Source organism: Symphodus melops (assembly GCF_947650265.1).
Source record: "Symphodus melops genome assembly, chromosome: 12".
Lineage (NCBI taxonomy): Eukaryota > Metazoa > Chordata > Actinopteri > Labriformes > Labridae > Symphodus > Symphodus melops.
The window spans coordinates 13578309-13601600 of record NC_136702.1 but is presented as its reverse complement, the minus strand read 5'-3'; the positions used below and the strand labels follow the sequence as shown (position 1 = coordinate 13601600).

At 39.8% G+C, this 23292-nt stretch overlaps 1 protein-coding gene across 2 annotated transcripts in view; it reads right to left on the bottom strand.

Annotated features, from left to right (window-relative positions):
* erbb4b (erb-b2 receptor tyrosine kinase 4b) overlaps positions 1-23292 on the bottom strand; it is a 308590-nt gene that overhangs the window by 52812 nt on the left and 232486 nt on the right. For both annotated transcript variants that reach the window (XM_079357754.1, XM_079357755.1), the window contains exons 14-19: positions 21915-22008; positions 14133-14287; positions 12066-12110; positions 9545-9677; positions 6442-6564; positions 3551-3649 (exon numbers count right to left, since the gene is read on the bottom strand). In XM_079357754.1, coding sequence (XP_079213880.1) covers positions 3551-3649; positions 6442-6564; positions 9545-9677; positions 12066-12110; positions 14133-14287; positions 21915-22008 — 649 coding nt within the window. The remainder of the gene's footprint in view (positions 1-3550; positions 3650-6441; positions 6565-9544; positions 9678-12065; positions 12111-14132; positions 14288-21914; positions 22009-23292) is intronic.

Below are 23292 nucleotides of genomic sequence, written 5' to 3'. Positions count from 1 at the left end.
GTACACAGGGGAAACGGTAGTTCTAAATGCGATTTCCAAGGACAGACCACAAGTGTTTATCCTGCTCCAGTGAAAACAAGCCTTCAGCAGAAGTTTGGCTTTGAAAAGGAATACAATACTGAAGCATGCCCCGTTTCCCTGCAGCTAATATTATGATTACATGCTCTCACAAACACACATGCATACGTACATGCTTTTCAGTTTAAGTGTGGACTTTGCTTTGGAGCGAGTTGCCTTTGCTTTAAGGGACATTCTAGCTCTGTTAGGAAGGAGAAGCCTTCATATTCTCAATGCCCTAAGGGAACAGAGTTGGTACTCTTCATAACACACACACACACACACACACACACACACACACACACACACACACACATCTACACAGGCTAAAGGATAATCAATCCTCTGTGACATTCTTCAAACAGCCAGTGGCAAGTGAGTGTGGCCTGTAGCTAGAAGGTCACCAGTCAGAATTCCCAGTCCAGCTGGGAAAATATGGACAGTTAGAGTAAATGAATGGCACTCTCCTCTCCCCCTCTAACTTCCATTGATGCTACCTGGAGCAGAAGCTGAGCCCCCAGCTGCTCTGCAGTCAATAACGGAAGACTGTGGAACTGGATGAATTTGTACTAAGGTATCACTCGATAAGAAACTGTTAAAACATAAAATTAGTCCACTGAAATATCCCCTCCGTGGTTATATGATAATCGGCAACTTATCTCCTGCTGTTTTCTTCAAGTTCAAAGAGTAGTCAGTATCATACATTTAGTCAAAGTCAAAACTGTAAAAGTTTGACTGTAAAGCTATTGTATTGCTTGTCCTTGTCCTAGTAACAAATGGGAAATTTGGTTAATGAGAGAAGTATGTCTGACTACGCTATGGAAGGTGTAAGCTAGTTACTATTGGACCTTCTTCTGGTTGACCTACTATGTCAACCTGCCAAACAATTGACAAACCATGTAGCAAATGGCAAATTTGGATAATTCTCTCTTTCTACCTTGTACTACACAATCTATGCCATGTTGATAACTTCATCTAGTTTTCTCTTCCACTTTTTTGTCACATTTTTATTCTCTTAACTTCCGTAGACAAAGCTAAGCACAGGAATTGTGGAGCACGCTTAGAATGCCTATGTTAGGAAGGGGCACATTGAGGGGTAAACGAGCAAGAGTAAAATCTAACCTCAGCTGCATTATCCAAGCGTGTTTGTTGGACTTCAAGAATTCGACTTTTAGTTAGTCTAAGATTTTAACATGAATTTCAAAGGTAAAGTCACTGGCATTGTTTGTTGCAGCTTGTAACATTCTGATTGGCTCCCCTACCATCCTCATCAGTTAGCGCTCGCCCAGTGCAGGACTTGTTGGTCTACTGCTTGTACTTCCACTGAAAGCTACCTGAGAATATTACATTTGCCATAATGGAAAAGCTAATGCTAGAAAAAGTTAACAACAAATCGCCTTCTGAGGACATATAAAGTTAAAGTTGAGTTTAGTTAAATGCTGGTGTTCGACACCTGCCTGTCCAACTGAAAGCAGGACAACTCTGCTGGTTAAAGCCAATTTAGGTTCACACTCATTTTTGGAAAGAGCTTTAATCTGCTTTGTCCTCATCAGCCATATTCACCGGTTTGAATGGCATCTAATTGATGATTTTTTATCCTCTCCCAAACACACATTCGTCATTGGTTGAAGCAAACGCATCAACTCCCCGCCCAGAAACGTCCAAGGCATTCAAACACAGACCCAGGACAGGTTTAGTGCAGACGATCACCACCATACATGCATGGAGACCCATAAGTGATAATTGAACAGCATGACTTCCTGATATTTGTGTATACGATTTTTGCATGTGTAAACCCACAGAGTGTCACTAAGATTAGACATTGCCACCAGTAATGCAGTCTAACGTGTAAACACTATATCTTCCTGTATAGAAAGGGAACGATATCTCATGCAGATGTCTACTCGACTCATCTACTTTGCATCCAAACTGTCACCGTAAAGATGCCCAACACGCCATGTAAATAAGCAATCCGTAGCTTTGCATGCACATCTTGTCTTGTCACACAACCCATCTGGGTGAACGTTCCACTGGGAGCTGTGGTTGAGAATCTGGCTTTCTGTCATGTTATACACAAACACACACAATTATTATTTTTTTTTTTATCAGGGCATATAAAGTTGCTGTTTTTAATTCACAATTCTGATAGGACAATTACTGCATTTTATGATCTCACATACCATATCTCCTTAGAAGATGCTACTGAGGATGCAGCGTTTGGAGGTATTACTCTTATCACAGATAAGACAAGATTATAAGATCACAGATAATAAGCTCTAGGCTACTAAATAGAAGAATCTCCAAGCAGTCAAAACCAAACAGAGCTGAAGGGCAGTGAAAGTAAAGAAGAAATTGTGACTAACTACGGCAGTGACCAGCAGAAAACCTGGTACTGCAGTGATTTCAGAGATCACGTTCACCATCAGTGAAATGTTTAGTTAAATTTATGTTATAACAGCTGAGTAGAGTGTTGCCATGAAAGCAGTTCAAGCAAAGTCTAATGAACTACTTCTTTAGAGAAAGAATCTAGTTTGAATCAATAAAAGATGTCCTGGTTAAAATTATTGTTTTCCTTACTAAGTTCCCACGTTATAGGGGAGATAAAATACAATGAGTGGGTTGTTATAGCAGAGGATGAATATTCATTCTGTCTGGGATTCATTTGGGTATAACACCTTATCACTTACTCTGCGTAGATGCACTTTCTGCAATCTGTATAGATCTACATCTCTCTCCCTTATTATGGGATAACCTGACATCACCATCTGTTGTCTCCCTACACGTTGACCTATCATTGCAGATATGTTGCCCTCATATGTCAGACAAGCTCTCCCAGCACATAGAACATTAAATTAAACACGCGTAGGATTTTCATCAAAGATGTCCTGATAAAAATAGAAACGCTAATGCTCCAAAACTCTCCTTTTTAGACTGTCAAACTAAGTGCAAAACATGAGTGCAATTGGGTCACTTTCAATATGTGTGTGCGTGTGTGTGTGCGTGCGTGCGTGCGTGTGTTGATGGGGGTTATTTCATCTGCATTGCATCATCACAGGGTAATAATTTTGATTTTTTTTTTTCCACACTTTCCAAGCCGAGCTGTGAATGTTTTATAAATGGGGCCTGGTGCACTCCGCTGCGAGCATTGGATAGAGTATGTGTGAATCTGGAGGGGTCTTAAGGGCCCCTTAACGGTTTCAGCTCTGGTGTCTTTGGGCTCTGAGCTTAGATTGCAACAAATTAATGACACTTTAATTTGTTCAAATTCTGATATCCTAACATTACTATGTTACATTACTATAAAAAAGTAGAATTTGTTCCCCTGATGTATACACTGGACTCATTTGACATCACCATTTAATATACCATACAATAAGAAAGCCTTCATGGTTTTGTTTAACTGTTTACAATTTCCAGCCAGTGGAAAACTATCAAATGAAAAAAAAAGAAACTGGTTGTTTTTTGATTTATTTTGAATTTTCAGGATACTCACGTCCATGAACTCCACGTTAGCCTTGGGTCCTGTGGCCTCGTTTAGGATTTTAATAGCTACTGGAATCTTCACTGTTTCACCCTCTGGGATCCAAATACCCTTAAGAAACAAACACAACAAGATGATGAGATTCTAAAAGAAAAGGCACACAACTCCCATTAACCGACAACAAAGACACTGAAATTCAACAGGAACATTCCTGAATGAAGGTTCTGACAATATAAAAACCATATTTGAATTGGTAGAGTATTATAATGTTCTGATTTCAGGGTTAAAAAAGATGATTTTGTCCTTCATAAAAACATTTCCTTTTGAAATGTCTTGCTTCAGGTGGGACTACAGTGATTCAGCAGCTGCCAAAGTGGTCAGACAGTTTCAGCGTGAAAAGAATCAAGTGCCTCTTGACTTTCGCCAAATCATTCTAATGTGTTCTACATGTTTTATGCCCTTGTGTAACTACATCTCCCAGGTGACAGCAGGCTTAGCATCACATGTGATTCATCAGTTAACGATTTGTTGTATTCATCCAATTCACAACAAATGTCATCTCAAAACACTTTACAAAAGAGTAGCTATCATAGCTGAGTCATTGTTTTATTTTCTACAAAGACCCAATATGAATCCATCATGAGAACTAAGCAACATTTCGTAAAGTTACAGTGGCAGCTCCCAGCGCAAGAGTCAAAAGAAGCGTCACAACTGTAATGTGATCTCAATTTAAAACACTAACTTTATAAAACGCAACAGAAGTTCTAATTTTGGTTGCACTCAGGAAGATATAACATTGCATATGTATTTCAAATCTGACACATTCCTGTTGAAAGCCATTTTAAAGCAACATTTTTCTGGAGTCTATTGTTCTTTGGATGAGATATGCATCAAGCCACGATGTTCTACTGCATCGATTATCGAAACACTTTTATGATCCAAAGAAGATCGCTGCAGGAAAATACTTATAATAAGAGCACGTGCAGTCACTAATAGTTGCTTTCTGTGCTGAGGGAGTGTATTAGTCAGGCATGTATATAGTGCGTGTCTTTTTTCTTTTCTGCCTAATGATGGTTGACTGGTGATTGAGTGGGTGTTAGTCTGTGTGTGTGTGTTTGTGTCATTCATTGTGCCTCAGGTTGTGTTGACATGCATTGGGCAGCAAGCTATGCCCCATATCCCTCTCCTCTGAGTATTTTTAACTCAGAGAGGTCATTAAGATCTTTGAACTTGAACTCATGGAGTTGAGCTTGTCAAAGTTGGTGTCACAGTAAGTCTCCAGGACTTTTTAGCGTGATACATTTATAGTTTGTGTTTCGCAAACGTAGTTGTGCTTTCCATCTCCGACTGGAAAGTGAAATCCTGACAATTTCAAATATGCCTATAGCAATCTACTTTGGCTTTGCTTTGCTCCTAAGTTCCAAACATAATTCCTTAATGTTGCTGTGAGGCTGGTCAGAGAGGGTCTTGGGGTAGCGGTCAGCGTCAGCTGCAACTGACAAGGCTCTCTTTTCTTGGCTCAGCTTTTGAGGTTGGAGGGCTTTTTCCGAATAGAGCTTGACTCAGGGGTGGATTTAAGTCAACATGTCAACACTTCCCAATCAAAGCACATCTCTTCCAGGTCAAGGTCAATTGTTCAACTCAGCTATGTGAGAAGCAAGTCAATGCCCCTTTGCTTTGATTGTAAAGTTAATCAATATCCTGTGAAAGCAATAAAACATTTCACTTTTGTTTTTGGTTTCCAAACAAACCACATGAGGAAGAGCATTTTATAAACCTCAGTGGTCTACAACAGCAGTTTTATCTCTGCTGTTGGTTTATATGTGTATCTTTTCTAGTTAGTGCTGTAAACTTTGCATTAGTGTGAATCTAAAGTCTAACACATTCCCCGGCTAAACATAAGCAATTTGCTAAACCTTCACATTTTGCAAGTCTAACTTTAAACAAAAAACCTTTCTTTACATATTGACTGACCTGTTCATTGTCTTCACAGTGTTATCGAGCTAACCTACTACACATATGTCTGCATATTGTACCTTTGTGCATGTAGAACAGAGGATCATTGCTTTAATAGGTAGTCAAAATCCCACAGCTCATCTTCAAGGGCTTGAGTTCCGATTTATGAAATAATCATATTGGTAAAATAGATTTGAGCTAAAACAAAACACTCCATTGAGAAGTCGGTCTAAATGCTGACCCTCAACTGCTGTGACCTCGGAGATGTGTCTGAAATAATATTGAACACTTTCTTCATTAAGCTGTTTCTTGTTCTGCTCACACTGGCCCCTGTATCTAAGTATCAATGAACTGTCCCTCAGTCCTGAGAGGATCCAGGGGAAATTCATGTACCTTTCTGATGCCTATGGCCACCAAGGAAAACTTCATGGGTCCTTGGGCTCACACGTGACACTCTGGGAGGACCATATATTCTTACACTCTGAGAGGAGATTCCCAAGGGAAATGTGGGAAAAGGGAGGTTTGAAAAATGACATCTGAGCTCCTGCTACTAAACCTCTGACCCAGAAATGTGCTGGAATGTGAAATCATGGATGTACAAAATGACCAATAAGCATTTTAGTAAGACACAGTCTGTTCTTTCTAATTCCAGCAGTGGCTGTCTTAACCTCTTTCCAACAAATCATCACACTGGTTGTGACCTCAGCTCCCTCTTCACTGTAACCCCAGGGGTCTAGTTGTCTGCTATTTCTTATCCTCTTCTTCCCGTGCCTCCAGCCTTCCATCTCATTTCCTATCACTAATTATACTGCAATCCATCTTTTCTTCTTTTCAAGAACACTCTTCATAATGGGATATTTAGGAATACTTTGGACGAGCAGCAACTGAAACATGCAAACATTGTTTTTTATATATATATAATCTAACTTTCTTTGTGCATGCTTTACCTTGTAAACAGTCCCAAAGGCCCCAGAGCCCAGGATCTTCACTCTTTTCAGTTCTGTCTCTTTCAGGATGCGAAGCTGGGCTTGGTTTGGTGCTGTTCCACTGGGTGTCAAAGGTTCTACCAGCTAAAGACAGAAACACAGAAGACAATCAGTCAGTGTGACCCAGACCCAATGGGACGATCTCAAAAAAGGCAGTCAGTATGGCCTTTTTACCAATCAGACAAGACACACCATTGGTAAAAACTAAGTGATAGTGCAACACATTAATACATTGAAGTGTATACACAGTTATACTGTATGTTATATCTTAAAGTCACATAAAATTGTGAACTGAACAGTCTCTTAATGAACTATTGCCGATATTCAACAAATCAACAACCCCTTCTTAAAATGTGACAAAAAGGAGACTTTAGAAAAATGGGACTTTTAGGCAGTTAGGCTGTGAAACCTACCACTAAGAAGAGTCATTTAATTATTATTATTTTTAATTCTTTCATTTAGGAAAGGCTTTCTTCACACAGTGGTTATTACACATGCAGCAACACTGCAAGACTCCTCCCTCAAACTTTCAAATATCGGAATACTTTCTTTGCAGACAGAGGCAGTTATGAGTCTTGCAGTACATTTAACAATTTAGCTTTTTCAAAAATGTTTCCATAGTAGAGAAACAAATATGTTAATAAATAAAATACACAGCAGGTTAATGTAAAAAAGGAAATGGCAAAAATTAGAAAATAGTCTTCGGTCTTATAGGTTTGACATATTCAGTCCATTTGGTCCACAGAATCTACCATTTGAATTCTACATTACTGTCTGATCATACGTTGCAATTACATTCAATGTCCCAGTGTCTTTTGCTTTCAAACGTAAGTCTCAAGTATGCACCCAACACTTCAGATGACTGTGTCAGGGTTCAACTGCAGCTTTGTTTTTTATAGAAAAAAATCGAAACCCTGCAATGGCATTTCCATTTCTACGAGTGAAAGACTTAACGTGATCAGAGGAGGGACATGGAAATAGGAGATTTAAGAGGAAGGGAAATACGCTGGAGGAGGATAATTGTGCAGCCTGAGAAGAAGTTGACACTTTTGTTGTCTCATTAATGCTCAAGTGGAGGAATGAGCAGATTTAATAGCATGAGAGGGGAAGAAAAAAAAAACAGCAGGGCAAGATGAAGAGGGAAGGAACTGGAGCCGAAAACAACAACAAAGCAGCACGGCAAAGAGGAAGCGGGCGGCTGAATTAGTCCAGGAATGCAAAAGCATGAGAGAGGGAGCAATATTAGGAGAATTAAGAAGAGAGTGGTAGATTAGTGAGGGAGGGCCGAGAGAGGGGAAACAGGGAAGGAGTGTAAATCAGCCTGGCTGTGGTCGGCAGCTTCTGTCCCTGTGGCTCATGGTTACCGTTTGATTAAAAACAAAAAGGCCATTCTTCATTTGAATAGAATAACAAATCAGCTTCTGTGGGGTGCTAAACAAGAAGAGGGGAGGGGGGAGGGGGTGAGGGGGGGGCACATAAACACATAAAGATACATGGGACAATACAGATGTCTTAAAAAAAAAAAACATCCATACAAACACACAGACAAAAAACCCTATTAGATACTATTCCACTGTGCAGGGAGCTGTCCAAGGTGCTGAAAATGTTCAGGCTTTATAGCAGCACATTGGAGCTGTCCGACTTCCTGCTGTGAAAGACAATACTGAGACAAACCAAAGAAAAGTGTAGTCCTTCAAACAATGACCTTTCCTTAGTTGCTTTATTGAGCTACAATTGAGAACAGACAGGTAACAACAGGCGTAATGGTGGGGAATCCTCCAGGCAATAGTTGGATTGGACTAAGATGAAAAAAACTGTTAAAGTGCAACAATCTTCATAATACAGCATTGGTGTCTGAATCTAGAAGTGAGATACAGCCACCATTGATAAAAATGCTTTAATGTGCACCTTTCCCCTCTGAACCCTCTCTGGGGGAAAAAAAAAAAATCTCCTACTGATGAAATTTCATCAGTTTTGGCAGTAAGAAAAACCGCACACCTCTCTCATAGAGGGCTGTTTTTTTTAACATTAAGATACTAGCTATGTAACGTACAGAATTTGACTTTTTTTGTCAGGATTTATTACTTTAACAAGTATACATAAAACTTAATGGAAAGAGTATATGTGGAAGCCATAGGTGGAAAAAAAGGAAAACTATAAGGGGGGGATATTGATTCAGTACTTTTGTCATCATATTGTGAAAGCTGTCAGCTCAGGCACTTGACTGATACTTGTGCCCTCTGAAGAGAGAGAAGCAGAGGAACAGGACCTTATTCTCACAATGCATACAGAAGTGTATTAGATGATGTACCCTTCCTGTTTTAACTGAAAGAAAGAGTGCTTTCTCCTCTCCTAATGCTGTGGTCCTGTATACCGCTCTCTGACATGAGTGTCCTCCACTGTGCAGTATGGTGAAGCTAACACCTAAACCCTTGAGTTTGTGAGGCTTTCTCCTCCTTCTGGGGACATGGAGAATCATTCCCTTTTCTCCCTGTGTTTTTTTTTTTGTACAGTATTTTCTTAAAGTAAAATACACACACACACACTGCGACACTGATATATTCAGACTGGCAAGTGCATACAGGGATGAAACCTTACAGCTTCAGATAAATTCTTCTGGCACATGCTATGTTTTTATCTTGTTTTCTAATAACACTTGTGGGGTATTTGTCTTCAAAACTGTCATTTTTATGCAATATTTGTCAAAATATTCACCCTTGTTGGATAAATCAAGCAGTTTTGAGTGCTCTTTAAACCAGTTTACTTTAATATTTTCCACCTCTCATTTCTCACTATAATGTCAAAGCCTCTGATACAGTAGTCCCTAGGCTATGGTTAAATTATAATGCCAGTATGATGCAATATAAGAGGTTTATATTGTATTCAGTGCAGCCATATTTCTTATGGAGCATCTGCACAGGGGTTAACTTCAGAGTTGGCCAAAAAGAAAGAAGTTCCCCCTTAAAAAATGTCACCAATGATTCTCAGTCATGGCCAGTCTTATGACATTATCTTGCAATGCTGCAGGCAGCAAATTCTCTTTTTCATCCTCGTCCCTGCTTACCTCTGTCTCCAGGAAGCGGCGGAGGGCTCTCTTCTTCTTAATGTTCTTCCGTCGCACAGACACTGCTACGCTCAGCACCATGATCACGACCATGAAGAGGCCACCGATCACCCCTGCTGCGATCAGAGGGGTTCTGACGACAAGACAAAAAAAAAAAAAAAAGGAAGGGGGGGGGAATAAGTAGATGATGAAGACAGAAGAGGTTGCAGGGAATAAGGAAGCATGACACATTATCAGCACAGGGACAGAAATGGAAAATGGAGGAATAGGGGGACTGGTTGGCGTCATGCTCATAGCCACGAACACGACAAAACAAGCAAGCAAATAAACAAAGACACACAAAGAGCATGTCTCTAAAGCACATACTTATGTGGGGGATCCTTAAAAGCTTTTTCACCTTGCACTGCGCTTCATCTGCCTACAAATATCCCACGGTGCCCTCTCATTAAAAACTGAGGCTGAGATCAAAAACATGGAACTAACCATCAAAGCGAGTTCTGAGAAACACACCATTGCTGTCATTGGATATCAAGTCTCTCAATAATTTCCCTGATATCTCTCCCCCCCGCCACCCCACCCCTCCCGCCGCCCCCCCGTACAGGGCTGCTGCATAAACGAGCTGGAAAAGTTGGCTTTATCAGCCCACTCCTCCTTTTGGCTATAATAAAAGAACTTAATTTGGTCAGAGCATTCAGAGACTGTGCCCTGAATCAGGCTGTTATTCAGGACTTTGCAGCACGGACTGCAAGGATACAGCCCATTAAATGTTATCACAGTTAGCAAGCTTCATGGGAAGTGAAGAACTCTGTATCTCCCCCATATCTCTCTTCTCTGAGCAGGGGGAAAAAACAACAACACTGCTCTGAAGAATTGTAATGTGTTTTGCTACAGAGCTGCTGAAAATTAAATCCAATAAACATGCTCGAATGGAGAAATTAGCAGATCTGTATGCTTACTGCAGATATGTTGGCACAGATACGAACGGCGAACACTTCTTAAGCCCTGTTTGAGGTCATTTGGAGATAAGATCCTGAGAGATCTGTATCTGCGTTGCTACAGCATATATTGGACACATTAGATTTAAGGGCCCGCACTTACAGTTCAATCTCATTTACCATATCCCACAGAGCTTCTTCATGTGTCCATCCACTATGAATACCCAGATATCAGCCGGTAAGAAAGACCGCTGACATTATGACACATGACCAAATGTCAAGCCTCTGACTAATTCAATCTGCACGCTTCAAATACATATTCTTTCCAACAGACAGAATGTCCTCCGAGTGATCAGATGAGACTCGGCTATTCTCTAAATGAACCCAAGACATCGAATTCGAAAGATCACACAGCACGCGTCCTTTTGTATGTGGTCGGTGATGCATGTGAGCACATTTATTGCAATCTTTCTCCACCATTACTCCAGAATCTATAAATGCATGCACAGATAGCCAATCAGGGAGAGACACGAGACAGCCCGCAGCTCAGAGTTTGACTCAAACGCATGATGTACGAACACCAGTGAAGATAAGATATTAGTTGTAACGTTTATCCGTTCCAAATACAACATAAGTAAGTGACGGGGAGTGATTAACCGAGCTTAGTCAGATATGCACACCAGCCCTCTAAAAGACACATGCAAATGCCAGGTTTAAGGCTTAGTTTAATCATGTATTACTGATAAGCCACTATCGGAGATGCTCCAAAGCTGATGCCTCCAACAGGTTACAGATCTACACGATTTACAGCACACAGCAGAGCTTGCGCTTTGCTAGGTGGCCTCTGCTGTATCCCAGCGACGGCTATCTAAGATCTGATATAAGCTGAACTGTTGACCAGGTCTGCTGATAGCTGGAGTTTCCCTTTGGCTGCAGTTCCTCTTCTTCCTGTTGGTAGTGCTTCCTATTATTATTTTTATACAACTGATAGCCTCAGTAAAAGTTAGAGTATTGATCAGTAAATACCAGTTTGTTGGATCTAATAGGCACCATATCAGTCCAAACGTGTTTCCTTCATTGCGCACTGATGGAGTACATTTGAAGTCAAATCAGCATCTCACTCTCCTGGCTGTCACTCTGCCAATGAGTCTTTTTTTCCCCTGCTCTTTTAAAATCCTCCTATAAACAACGCTCACCCTAAGCATCACTCGATGCCAAACTGTTTCTGTTAAGAAATCTTACATCCATTTGCTGTAAACTGTTATCGGCATTTTACCCCCACCCCCCCACCCCACCCCCCCACCCCAGGCAACAGAACAAAAGATGAAGCTCTATCAATACATCAAGAACCAGGCAAATTCCTTGTGCACATGCACGCATACACACTGATACACACACATAGACACACACATACTTACACAAACAAGGAAGCATGCGCAATAAGCATTAAGGACACTGACAGAATTGTTGGGCCTTAGAGCGCTCCATTAATCTGATGCTTTGCGTACTTTGATTCTTGTGTGTGCGTGCGCAACTGTGTGTTTGTGTTATGAATTAGAGGCATTCCACAGAAAACCATTTTGTACCTGTCCATCCATCCAATACAGTCTTGCAGTCTTGGTCCAATGCACCTATGTAAAGAAATACAGGACAAGCCTAGGTTAAACAAAAAAACTTTGTCATTTAACCATGAACTTCATGAACTTCATTGTCATCAATGAGCAAAACAAAATAACAAACAGCAGAACAGAAAATCTTGTGGGCCGAGAATCCGAATTGCTGCTTTTTGGTCTTCTCAAACAAATAAAATAAATCTATTTTGTAAACCCTTTTACATAAGATTTGGGTACGTAAAGACTTTGTGGGAGTGTGTTACATAAATGAGTGATTCTTCTCTCCAGTCCACCTACACTAGTACTATAGGCGACCACATTGTAGTCTTTCATATAGAACGAAGAAGACCAAAGTGACACCCACAGTAGAATATTGCACATCTCTGAAATAAATGCTCTCAGTATGCTTTTTTCTACTCTTTTGGATTTTATGTTGCGACTCATGTTACGAGAAGTAAAAACTTCAGCAAGACTCTGAAATGCCACTCAAAACATGTGTACTGATCTTTTGTACTCCTGGATCTTTGACAGCTGTCAATATTAACATTAATTATATCTGTGGAATGTAATTTGTCCAGAGACACAAAACTTAGAATTAGTTGCTTTTAGGAACATAGAATAGTGTTAAACCGCTCTTTCAGTGTTTTCTCTATCTCTTTTATCAAATTGGTTTGCAGGATGTGCTGTGATTTGTCCATAGGTAGCTGTATTAAAAGCTTTTTAGCTTACTGTGCAGGTACCTACAGACAAAGAGAGAATCTGTCAATGAGGTTTAGGGATTTGTAGTTTGTTTGAGTACAACAGTACAAGCTAACACAAGCAAAAATACATTTTTTTTCTTCTCATCTTTACACATAACTCTTCATTGCAATCTGTCGACACATAGCATATCTGCACGTAGAAAGGATGTTAAGTGCTGTATCACAATAGCTCCTCATCTTATTCATAAACAATTGGACATTTCGCCAGTCCTCCCATGTGCACTGCACACCAGTGGAATCATACGATACATCTGCCAGACATCATTCATCATTCAGAATTTGTTGGCTGCTTCAGATGTTTTGTAGTAAGAGGTAGTGGTTACATTCTCCCCGCTGTCTTCTTTCCCTTTTTGTCTACTTCTCTTATCTCGCCCTCCCACTGCTTGTTTTTTTTTTCTGTTTTTTTTTGAGAGTCTGAGCTGCTTATGAAGCCATACCTGTGACAAAGTGTCAGCCTGGTGTTTTCCATTTACGACTACATTGCTATGCTTGGGCGAGCTGGAGGCTGTCACTCCATAGAGGAGAAATAACACTCGAGCAAGTGACATAAACTCCCTGTGGAGTTAAATACAAAATGATGTCTTACCAACCCTTGTTGAATATTATATAGAGCGATCAGTGGCTATTAAACAATGGAGAGTAGCATGGCACTTCACTGAGTCCCCTCAGTTTCATTCTTCCTCTGTCATTTCTCATTCTCTGTCTGCCTCGCTATGAATCCGTCTTTTCTTGCAAGATGTTGGATCATAATCTCATGTCTTCCTCGGATAGTTTAAGAAAATATTTCTACTCATGCACTTTTTGTCTAGTATTCTTATCTCAGACAAATGAACGAACGATGGCGGAAGGACATCTTCATCAGAACGTCTCTGTAGTATGAAGTCACTTCAGGTGGTAACATTGAGAGATTCATACAAGCGTCTTCATAAAGTAGAAGATGTGGGAATCCCATTGTTCTAAAGCTGTTTTAGTCTTAAATTAGTTGACAGTCACACCAGTATACTAGGATTGCTTTCCACCAAAGAAGACCCCATTGGAGACTAATTAAATAAGAGATACATTTGGTCAATGACATTTGGCAGCCTGGTCTCTGAATAAAGTTATATTGTGCTCTGGACTGTGGGCCTCACTATTCAACATGTAGCACGTTCAAGACACTTCTCAACTGGCCAAATTGTTCAAATTTCCCTGTCAAAATATATCAACAGACACTGACTTTTGAGGAATTAACAGAAATCTTTGTGGGTGATGTGAACTTCCTTGTCCTGACTGTACTCACCCCTGGGTGCAGTTGGCATGGCAGGGATGACATTCGTTGTTGGCTTCTGCGTACTTGAAGATGAAGCTGTTGGCACCTTGCAGGCCATCGGGACACTTCTCCACACAATTAGGGCCGTCCTTAAAATGGAGGCATTTCACACAATGTTCGGGGCCCTAAGGGAAGTGTGGAGAAAAGGCATTGTTTTTACAGATGTATATTTCTCATTCGAAAAGAAAAAAAAAACTAAACAAAAAGACAATTGCTCCAATGAAATATTTATGGTACATTCTGATACCACTATCAACAAGGCACTAAATCGGTTTAGAACAAGGAACTTCATACTTACAAATATTATCATTTCTTATTATGATGTTGATGAGAAATACAAATTTGACTAAATCAGCTTGAAATTACAGCAATCATGATAACAACATCATTATACAGAGAAAAAAGCTAAATGGTTGAACTTTTTAGCTTTGTAGTCTCTGGCAACTGGAGGTCATCAACTCTGAGAATTACATCTCATATTATCATGTTCTGTCACTTCGGAGTCTTTTTTTATTTATTATTATTTTTTATAGATGTATCTGCTGAGTCTACCTTCCCAGGACAAATTTCACTCATACGTGTTCAGCTGACAGTGTTTACTCTCATAATTCAAATGTTTTTATTTTAGCGAGGATTCTATTACAATACTTGACATCATTAAGTTAGGCAGAAAGGACAAAACTATGGTATAAATCAACCAGATGACGTATCTGCTGTTGCCTCGGTTTGTTATATAGACTGATTGATGGTTATTTTTCTACATCAATAAATTGCAATGTGCAGGTTTCTTAGCAGCTTTATGTATTGATTAAATCGTTGCGCTTGGATCTAAAAAGCAGTAGAGGATTGAGAGCGGAAGTGAGATAACAGAGAGCTAAGGACAGAAGGTGAACAGAGCGAAAAGAGAGTACAGTGGAGAGAAAAAAAAAAGACTTTAGAGTAATAAGTGAAAGTGAGCGAGATAGAAAGCGGACGTGCAGACTAGCACACCAATGGGGAAACAGGCAGTAAGAGCGAGTGAGATACAGAGCGAACAAGAGAGAGAAAGAGGGACGGGAGGGAGAGAGCAGACGAGACGTATAAAGCAGTGTGAGCCGAGCAGGCAGATAATAACCATCGCTCACAGCATACACAATGACCATAACAATTCGCTGAGAACAGGATTTATGGAGCTAATATAGGCAAAGGAGGAGGCAGGGGAGGGGAGGATGAGGGGCGAAGAGCTCTCCAAGACGGGCCTGGCATCATCAACAGACCTTAAGAACATCTCATTGACAAACAACATTCACACACACACACACACACACACACACACAACGGATGAGAGGAGAGTTAATCAACAATGATGCCTCTGAGCACAGAAACACTTACATGACTGTCCAAATTGCACACACACAGTAAACTATACTTTAATAAGCACACATTAACATATACTGGAGACATTACTAAAAGAGATAAGACGCGCACATACTTTTCTATAATACAAACAGCTGACCATAAAACCACGCTGACTAAGTGAGGGCTGCTGCTTCTGGTCTTTTGAGAAAATGAAAGTGAAAATGTACTTCACAGCCCTCAATCAATCGTTTTTTTCATTTCGTTTTCATGCAACTGTCAAGAGGGGAGTTTTAGGCTTGAGCGATGACGCACAAGCACACGCATACTATTCTTACTTAACACTGGGACCATATGGAGAAAAGGTGACAGCAGAAGAAGAAACCTATCCTTCTTGAAGTGGAGAAGTGTGGGTGAGTGCAAAGTGGTATGCAATGGCATGCATGCCAACGTGTGTGTGTAAAGCACATTCACTAATGCCTCTGCATGTGTTCTTTGTAGCTGGAATGTGCGTGTGTGTGTGTGTGTGTGTGTGTGTGAACATACATTCACTCCGGTATAATTATGCAAATTGAAAGTCTCAAGGCTCTTGCTGGCTTTAGTGTTCAGTCTGGCTCTTTACTTTTATGAGTGTCTTCCCTCCTGTGGTTACTGCTGTGCTGTATGTGCACGCGCATGTGTGTGTGAATCCAATAATCTCATCATATCAGCAAGTTAAATTATGTGACAGGGCTAAACAAACAGTGTTTGGTCCAGCAGGGTATTTTAACATCGAAGTCAGAGTGGTGATGCACAATGTCAGGACTGAAGTCTCCTGTTGTGTATTTTAAATTGGTCTGCTTGTGCATTTAACACTGACGTCTGCGCGTGATCTTTCTGGGTTTTTGCCAGCGTGAATGAATAATTCCACCACTTCTATCTGTCCCCCACTTCCCTTTTTATGCACAAACCATGCTCAGGAGGATTGGCAATTAATCTTCTCTGTGTCAGAGCTCACAGTCGAGACTTTTTCACAGACAGCCACATAAAAGGCTTTTCCAGGCATGATCAGGTACATCAGCAAAGATTTACAAGATACTTCCCTGTGATATAATGCAGCGACCAAGTCTCTACTGGAGTCCTTTTTTAATATACTTCCTCACTAAAAAGTCTCAAAACACCGACACACCCATAATAATGTGTGTGCATTAATGATGAGGCGGAGGGATATAAAGTGTAAAGAAGGTGGTGTGAAAACAGAGGGACAAATAGAAAACAGATGGATCCCACAAATTTGAAACTCTGCAATTCCCTTCAGCAGCATACGGTATACTTAATAGACCATCCAGCAGAGCCTAGTTTTATTTGGATATTATCTGTTTTATTATTGGGAAGAGTTTTACATAAGAGTTTGTGGTGGCATGCAAGTGTGTGTGTGTGTGTGTGTGTGTGCAAGCTTACAATGTGTTTGATGTTCCAAGAACATATGGACAATTTGTAGAAAGTGCTATGCAGCTTGTGCAAATCACATTGGTTAAAGAAGATAATGTTAATAGAGTTCATTATTACACAGCTATATAAAAATAAAAAAAAACAATTGTTAAGCATATATTTGATGTGTGGGAAGGAGATAGAGGAAGAGCAAAAAGGTGGCAGCAGAGAGTAAATAGTGAGGTCCGTAAATACAGGATGAGGACAGAAGAATTCTACAGACTTGATTAGCTCCAGTTACTTTCTTTATCTCTTATAAACAGTGAACACATACAACAGCTGGAAGCCAATTCAAATGAAGCAACTTTCATTTTTTTCCTGGCGCTTTGAGATAACATTAGTTCTATCTTGCTACCTGGGATACCTACTGACACCATCCTTTTTTTTTTTTTTTTCAAAATCTTACAAGTGCTTTATTCTCTCTTCTCAACTTTTTCGGAATCTGTCAATCAGCTTTTTTTTTTAGTGATTTTACATCACTGTTGTCGGTTTCTGTTTTTTTTTTTTCTCTCTCCAGAAATTCATGTCCATTCAGGTTCAAGGAAACCCTCATCAAAAGCTACCAATTCTGCCTTCCTTATCGTGTTACTGGACAGATACAGACTGAGCTAACACAGACCTCAACTAGTCTAAAAAGAAATTATAATTCTGTTAAACACAATGATCAATGACTTTTGTTTTATTAAAAAAAACAAAAACAAACATGTGATACTGTAAGAATGCATGGAACATTTTCCAGTATGACTTTATATTGGCAGGTCGTATATACCTAAAAGCCTTTGACTCTTTGGCTCAACCCAAAAGCAGCTTTTGACAATGCCTGTGCTCTTCAATTGTTATCTGTCATCACAATGTCCACATAAATCTGCTAATTAATTTGCACATTTCAATTCAATTCAATTTTTTTTTTTACAAAAAACGGATGTAGGGGGGGCAATTCAAAGGCACACAGTAGCAGTAAATAGGATAGTGCAGGTATACTAAAAATGAACCAAAGACAAAGTGTCAACAAAAGACTAAGTGTTACAATGTAAGTACAAACTTAAAATATAAAATGACAAAGTTAAATAAAAAAGGTGTAAGTGTTAATTGTTTTCTGCTCTTAACTTAATGTTTCTGAACTGTTTCTTATTCGTGTAATGTTTATGATGACGCATGCTGCTGCCCTCAGCCTTGTAAAAAGGGATCTTGATGGGTTAAGGACCTGGTTAAATAAAGAATAATGATTATACCGATCGTATAATAATCCATCTTTTGATCTATACTGATGACAGTAATTACGATGCATTTTATTGGGGAAATACATACCACTTTTTATTATTTTTTAGTGCGGTTATTAGAGAGGTAGGACAGTGGATAGTCGGGAATCAGACAGAGAGAGAGAGAGAGAGAGCGCATTGAATTTGAATTTGAACCTTGCAGGGCTATAGCCTTCGTAAATGGGCTGCGTGCACTAACCACTGCTCCACCAGCGCCCCACAACACTGTGGTATTAGGCTGAGTGGCTAAACTGAGTGGCTAAACTGTGAGTCTTTAATGTTTTAAACTTCAATTCTACATTTTTGCATGAAGATCAACTCAAAACACTTATCTCTGAAAATGTCTGCATTTAATTCATTCCCAGAGCTGAGCAGAGCAGAGCAGTGGTCTTCAGTTACTGTAATTACCTATGAATATGCTCTTTTTTTCTCTCAGAATAGACACAGCAATCAATTGGCTTGTCGGAGGCGAAACAAGGAAATCAATCACATTAGTTTCACTGATCAACATGAGAACCTTCTTTAGATCTACCATTATCACCTACTCTGGCCTTAATGTAGCCTGTGTTCACGCCTATCATCACATCTCCGTCTCTCTCGCAGAGGGCAATAGACCTATTACACCACTGTGTGTAAGCTGTAATGTAATTGCCAGGGCCTTAATATGATTGCTGTAAACCATTTGTGTGAGTGTGGTTGGACATGCTGCATCTATGTGAGGTCCAGCTGCCTGTGGCCCCCGAGACACTGCCGTTATACACAACACATGAAGACATGCGCACAAACCCATGTACAGAGACAACGTGTTTATGTCTGTGGTTTGAATGTGTAATTGCAGAGTGCTGTAAATGAGGAAATGTTGAAGTGCAGTTGAATTAAAAACTCACATGACAACATTTTATGTTCGCCATACGACTTCAGTTGTTACTGGTTTATGTAAACATTTTACTTCTTTTGGCCTAAAGTAATAAAATGTAGTTTATAAGGACAAAAAATATTACATGTGAATGGTAAATGGACTTTTGCTGGTATAGTGCTTTCCTAATCTTCTGACTACTCAAAGTGCTTTTACACCACAGGCCACACCTACCCATCCACACCATCAGAAGTAACTACCGTAAATTCCGGACTATAAGCCGCTACTTTTTTCTCACACTTCGAGCACTGCGGCTTCTACTCCGGTGCGGCTTATTTATGGATTTTTTATGGGGGACAATGAGCTTCTGCCGCAAAAACATTTGACTTCGTCACGTCGGATCTTAATATCAGTCATTTTGCGCTTCATGCACGCACCCTCATGATGGAAAACACACGGAGAAATACATATGATGCAGCTTTCAAGTTAAAGGCGATCGACCTGGCTGTCAAAGAAGCTAACAGAGCTGCTGCACGTTAAGATGACACTGACAGCGACAACAGAGACTGAGGAAGTGAGTAATGAAGTCATTCTGAGGCAGTGAATGGATGGACTTTTTCTTGTGAAATATATTACGGTCATCTTTTTCATCAGCCGTGTTACAGACACCGTCGGCTAGGCTTCGTATTGTAACGGTTCATGTTGTAAAGTCAGTAGTTGATAATGTGTTCATAATTCCGATTATGTGGAGAGTCAGTGAATGCACCAGCGAGAACGTGTTGAGTGGCTGTATGAGAGAACGCTGGGGGAGAGAGTTGGATTGTTACGGCAAGTTATGTGTTGCTCTCTGCTGTAAACGGCGTGGTCACGGCCGACAGTGATCGGGTTATTAAGTTATTATTTGAACGCTCTCGTCGTCCTTTAACGTCCGTATGGACGCTACAGTATTTGCGGATGTTACCGGTAGCCTACGTCTGTGTAAATAGCTCTTGTTATAGCGTGGACACCTGCGGCTTATAATCAAGTGCGGCTTATATATGTACAAATACATTTATTTACTTATTTTTAGCCGCTGCGGCTTATATCCAGGTGCGCTCAATAGTACGGAATTTACGGTAATTTATAACCATTTAGCTTAAGTGTCTTGGACACATGTTCCACAAATGTTCCTGAAGGATCTGGGAATGTTCACACTTTATCTTAGTCCCACATGTGTGTCCTAGCTTCCTTTCACTTGTCCTAAAGGTTAAGTGAAGTTCTGGGAGGTGACAAGTGGATCCTTAGATAATCAAACCAACGCCTCTTACACTTACACACGATACCAAACAACAGCACATGTGATAACTTCTGCATGTCATTCAGAAGCGTGTACAATTACACACAAACACTCCAGTGCTTTCAGTAGGGGGGCGGGGGACAAATGTTCCACCCTTCTAAACTACATCAGACAAACTATGTGACAGGGTGCGATGGGACACAAAAGACAGTCCACAGAGCCTCTGGCTTGCTTCTGTCGCAAATCATCCCTCTCTATCAAACTCCGAGATAAGATTTTAAGAGAAAGCACAGGGTCAGGGGCCTCGTGTGGCTGTGGGTGTAGTGTGTAGGAGAGGCAGACGGAAATGAAGGTCAGGGTTTGTTTTTTGTTTTTTTTCCACTCTGGTATTTTTCAAATGTACAGCTGTGACCAAACAATCCTTCAAAATGCTTCTGTGCTTTCCTCCGAGGTGGTGCAAAGAAAAATTGTGTAAAGAGTACATGTGCATTCTGGAACTCAATTACTTTTCATAAATCAGGGGGGGGGGAAAACTGCTGTCCCTGAAAAAAAAAAAAAAAAAAAAACTGTGTAAAAAAGCCACAACATGTTCATGAACTGCAAATGAACACACGTTGCAAATTAGCATGTGATATCTTGCACATCTAGGCTAAAACAATCAGTTTTACCCTTTGAGTCTGAACACGAGACATAATCAATAGAACGGCTGAAAGGCACGCTTTGTTTACTAATACAATAATTAATCATTGTCTAAGATTACCACAGGGAACATCTGCAGCTCCAAGTCTCTTGGTTTGTGGTGAGTGAAGCAATAAAAACACTTTAACCCTTTCAGAGATTTCTCATGTAACTGGTTGGATTCTTTTTTTGCTTTGCGTCTATTCATGGATTTGTTAGCGGCAGGAAAAGTGCATAAAATAAAAGCGTCTTCTTTCTTAGGTATACTTGGCATTGAAGGATATGGTTAATATTTTTGACACTGTTTCAAGCGATATCAAAAATTATAACAGGTTTTTCTCGTTGTAATCATACCCTTCGTTCATATCATCATCTAAAATATATATATATATATATATATATATATATATATATATATATATATATATATATATATATATATATATATATATATATATATATATATATGTTCTGTGTGTTGAAGTATTTATCTGAAACCGATTTAAGCCATCAGGCATTCAAGTAAGTATAATCAAGCTCTTAAATTGAATACAGATTTCCATATTGACCAACTTTGAAGAAAACGTTTCCCTTTTTTCTACTTTACCTCCTGTGTAAAGTGAAATACTGTGAACTTTGGAACAACTCAAACCCGGTTTATTTGACTTAAAAACCAAAGCTTGTAATGATTTGCGTTGGCCGCTCTGGCTTATACTTTAAATTGAATTTTGCTGTGGTGGTGGGATTATGCCACTATCTTTTAGGAATTTTTGTTTTCTACTCGGTAAAAGCATAATCACTTTGTTGGGATGACGTTGTGCGAGTGAAACGACAACTTAAGTTTCCCTCAGGCTTTTAGTCAAGTGGGGTTTTCTTACCGGGCCGTTGCAGGTCAAAGAGTCATCGTCAGCTTGCTCACACTGGGCATCACACTCAACACACACTGAGCCATTGGCATACTCTCGAATATCCCTAAGAGCAAAGGGGGAGAAGGAGGAGGAAGAAAGGGATTAATGTGGGAGGGGTACAGAGAGGGAAAGGACAGCAAAAGATTATCTGCAAAGTAGAGTGATAGCATGTCAGTCAGTATATTACATATTACAGAGTATATCTGTATTAACTCCCTAACTACACTCCAGTTATAATGTCATATAAATTAACACATTTATCTGCCAGTAAATTAAGTAGCATTGACTCAACATCAGGGTAAAACACATGATTACACCAAATGGCTTGTAAAAGTGACAGTGAACTTATGTTATAGTGTATTGCTAATAAGCGTATGAAGAATATAAATTTTATATAGAAAATGCAACTACTTTTCTTGTGATTACATAATCCCCTCATGCATTTGACTTCTGGTTTTCACAGTCACATACGATCTATGTGCATAAAGCAGAAAAAAAAGAAGCGAAACAATAACAATCTGTTATAATACAGTTTTAAACTGAAATGGCCTGAATGTTGCTCGTTGTTTAATTTATCCAGAATTTTCCCTGTAAGTGCCTTCCTGTTTCCGACGAGAGGAATTTGTGAATTATCTTTTATTATCAATATCGTCTGAATCAATTCAGAGGTCAGGATGCCATTTACAACATAAAGAAGATGGATGGAAGGGTTGTTAATTGTGCTCATATTTGTCAGTTTCGATCTGATGTATGAGCATTGTGTGTTACAGTGTGTATAAATGATGTAAAGGTCACTGGATCTTATCAGAGCATTAGAAACAGTCTCAGAAATACTTAAAAAAAACACACGCACTGTCCTGTTACACCCACAAGCATTGCAGCTAATTAGCTAACCGTAACAATGATATGATCGCGCAGGAGGTCGACACAGTTTAAAGGTGCAGCGGTACCTACGAGCGTAGCGGCATTTTCAAAAATCAATTAAATTAAGTGCCTTGTTATTCAATTTCTGCAATCCCTTTATAATAGTATAACACCAGAGTGGCCCGGAAAAGTCATTAAATCTGACCACAGAGCAGCTGAGTTGGCTCTTTGCCTTTGTCACTGCAGCACAAGGAGAATGTATTTGAGGTTCTTCTCTTTTGGTCAGTGAGGGAAAACAGAATGTTCAATCTCAGCAATAAAAAAAAAAGTGTCATTGGCCCAGTGGGATCTAAATCAAATTAGTATTAATTATGCTTCATCTGGCCTTCATAAAACCTTCGAGGAGGTGGGGGAGGTGAGCCTTTGTCTCCGTGAGTGCTGGTTGAAATAATAAAGAGTGCAGCTGGAAGACATCATACTGATG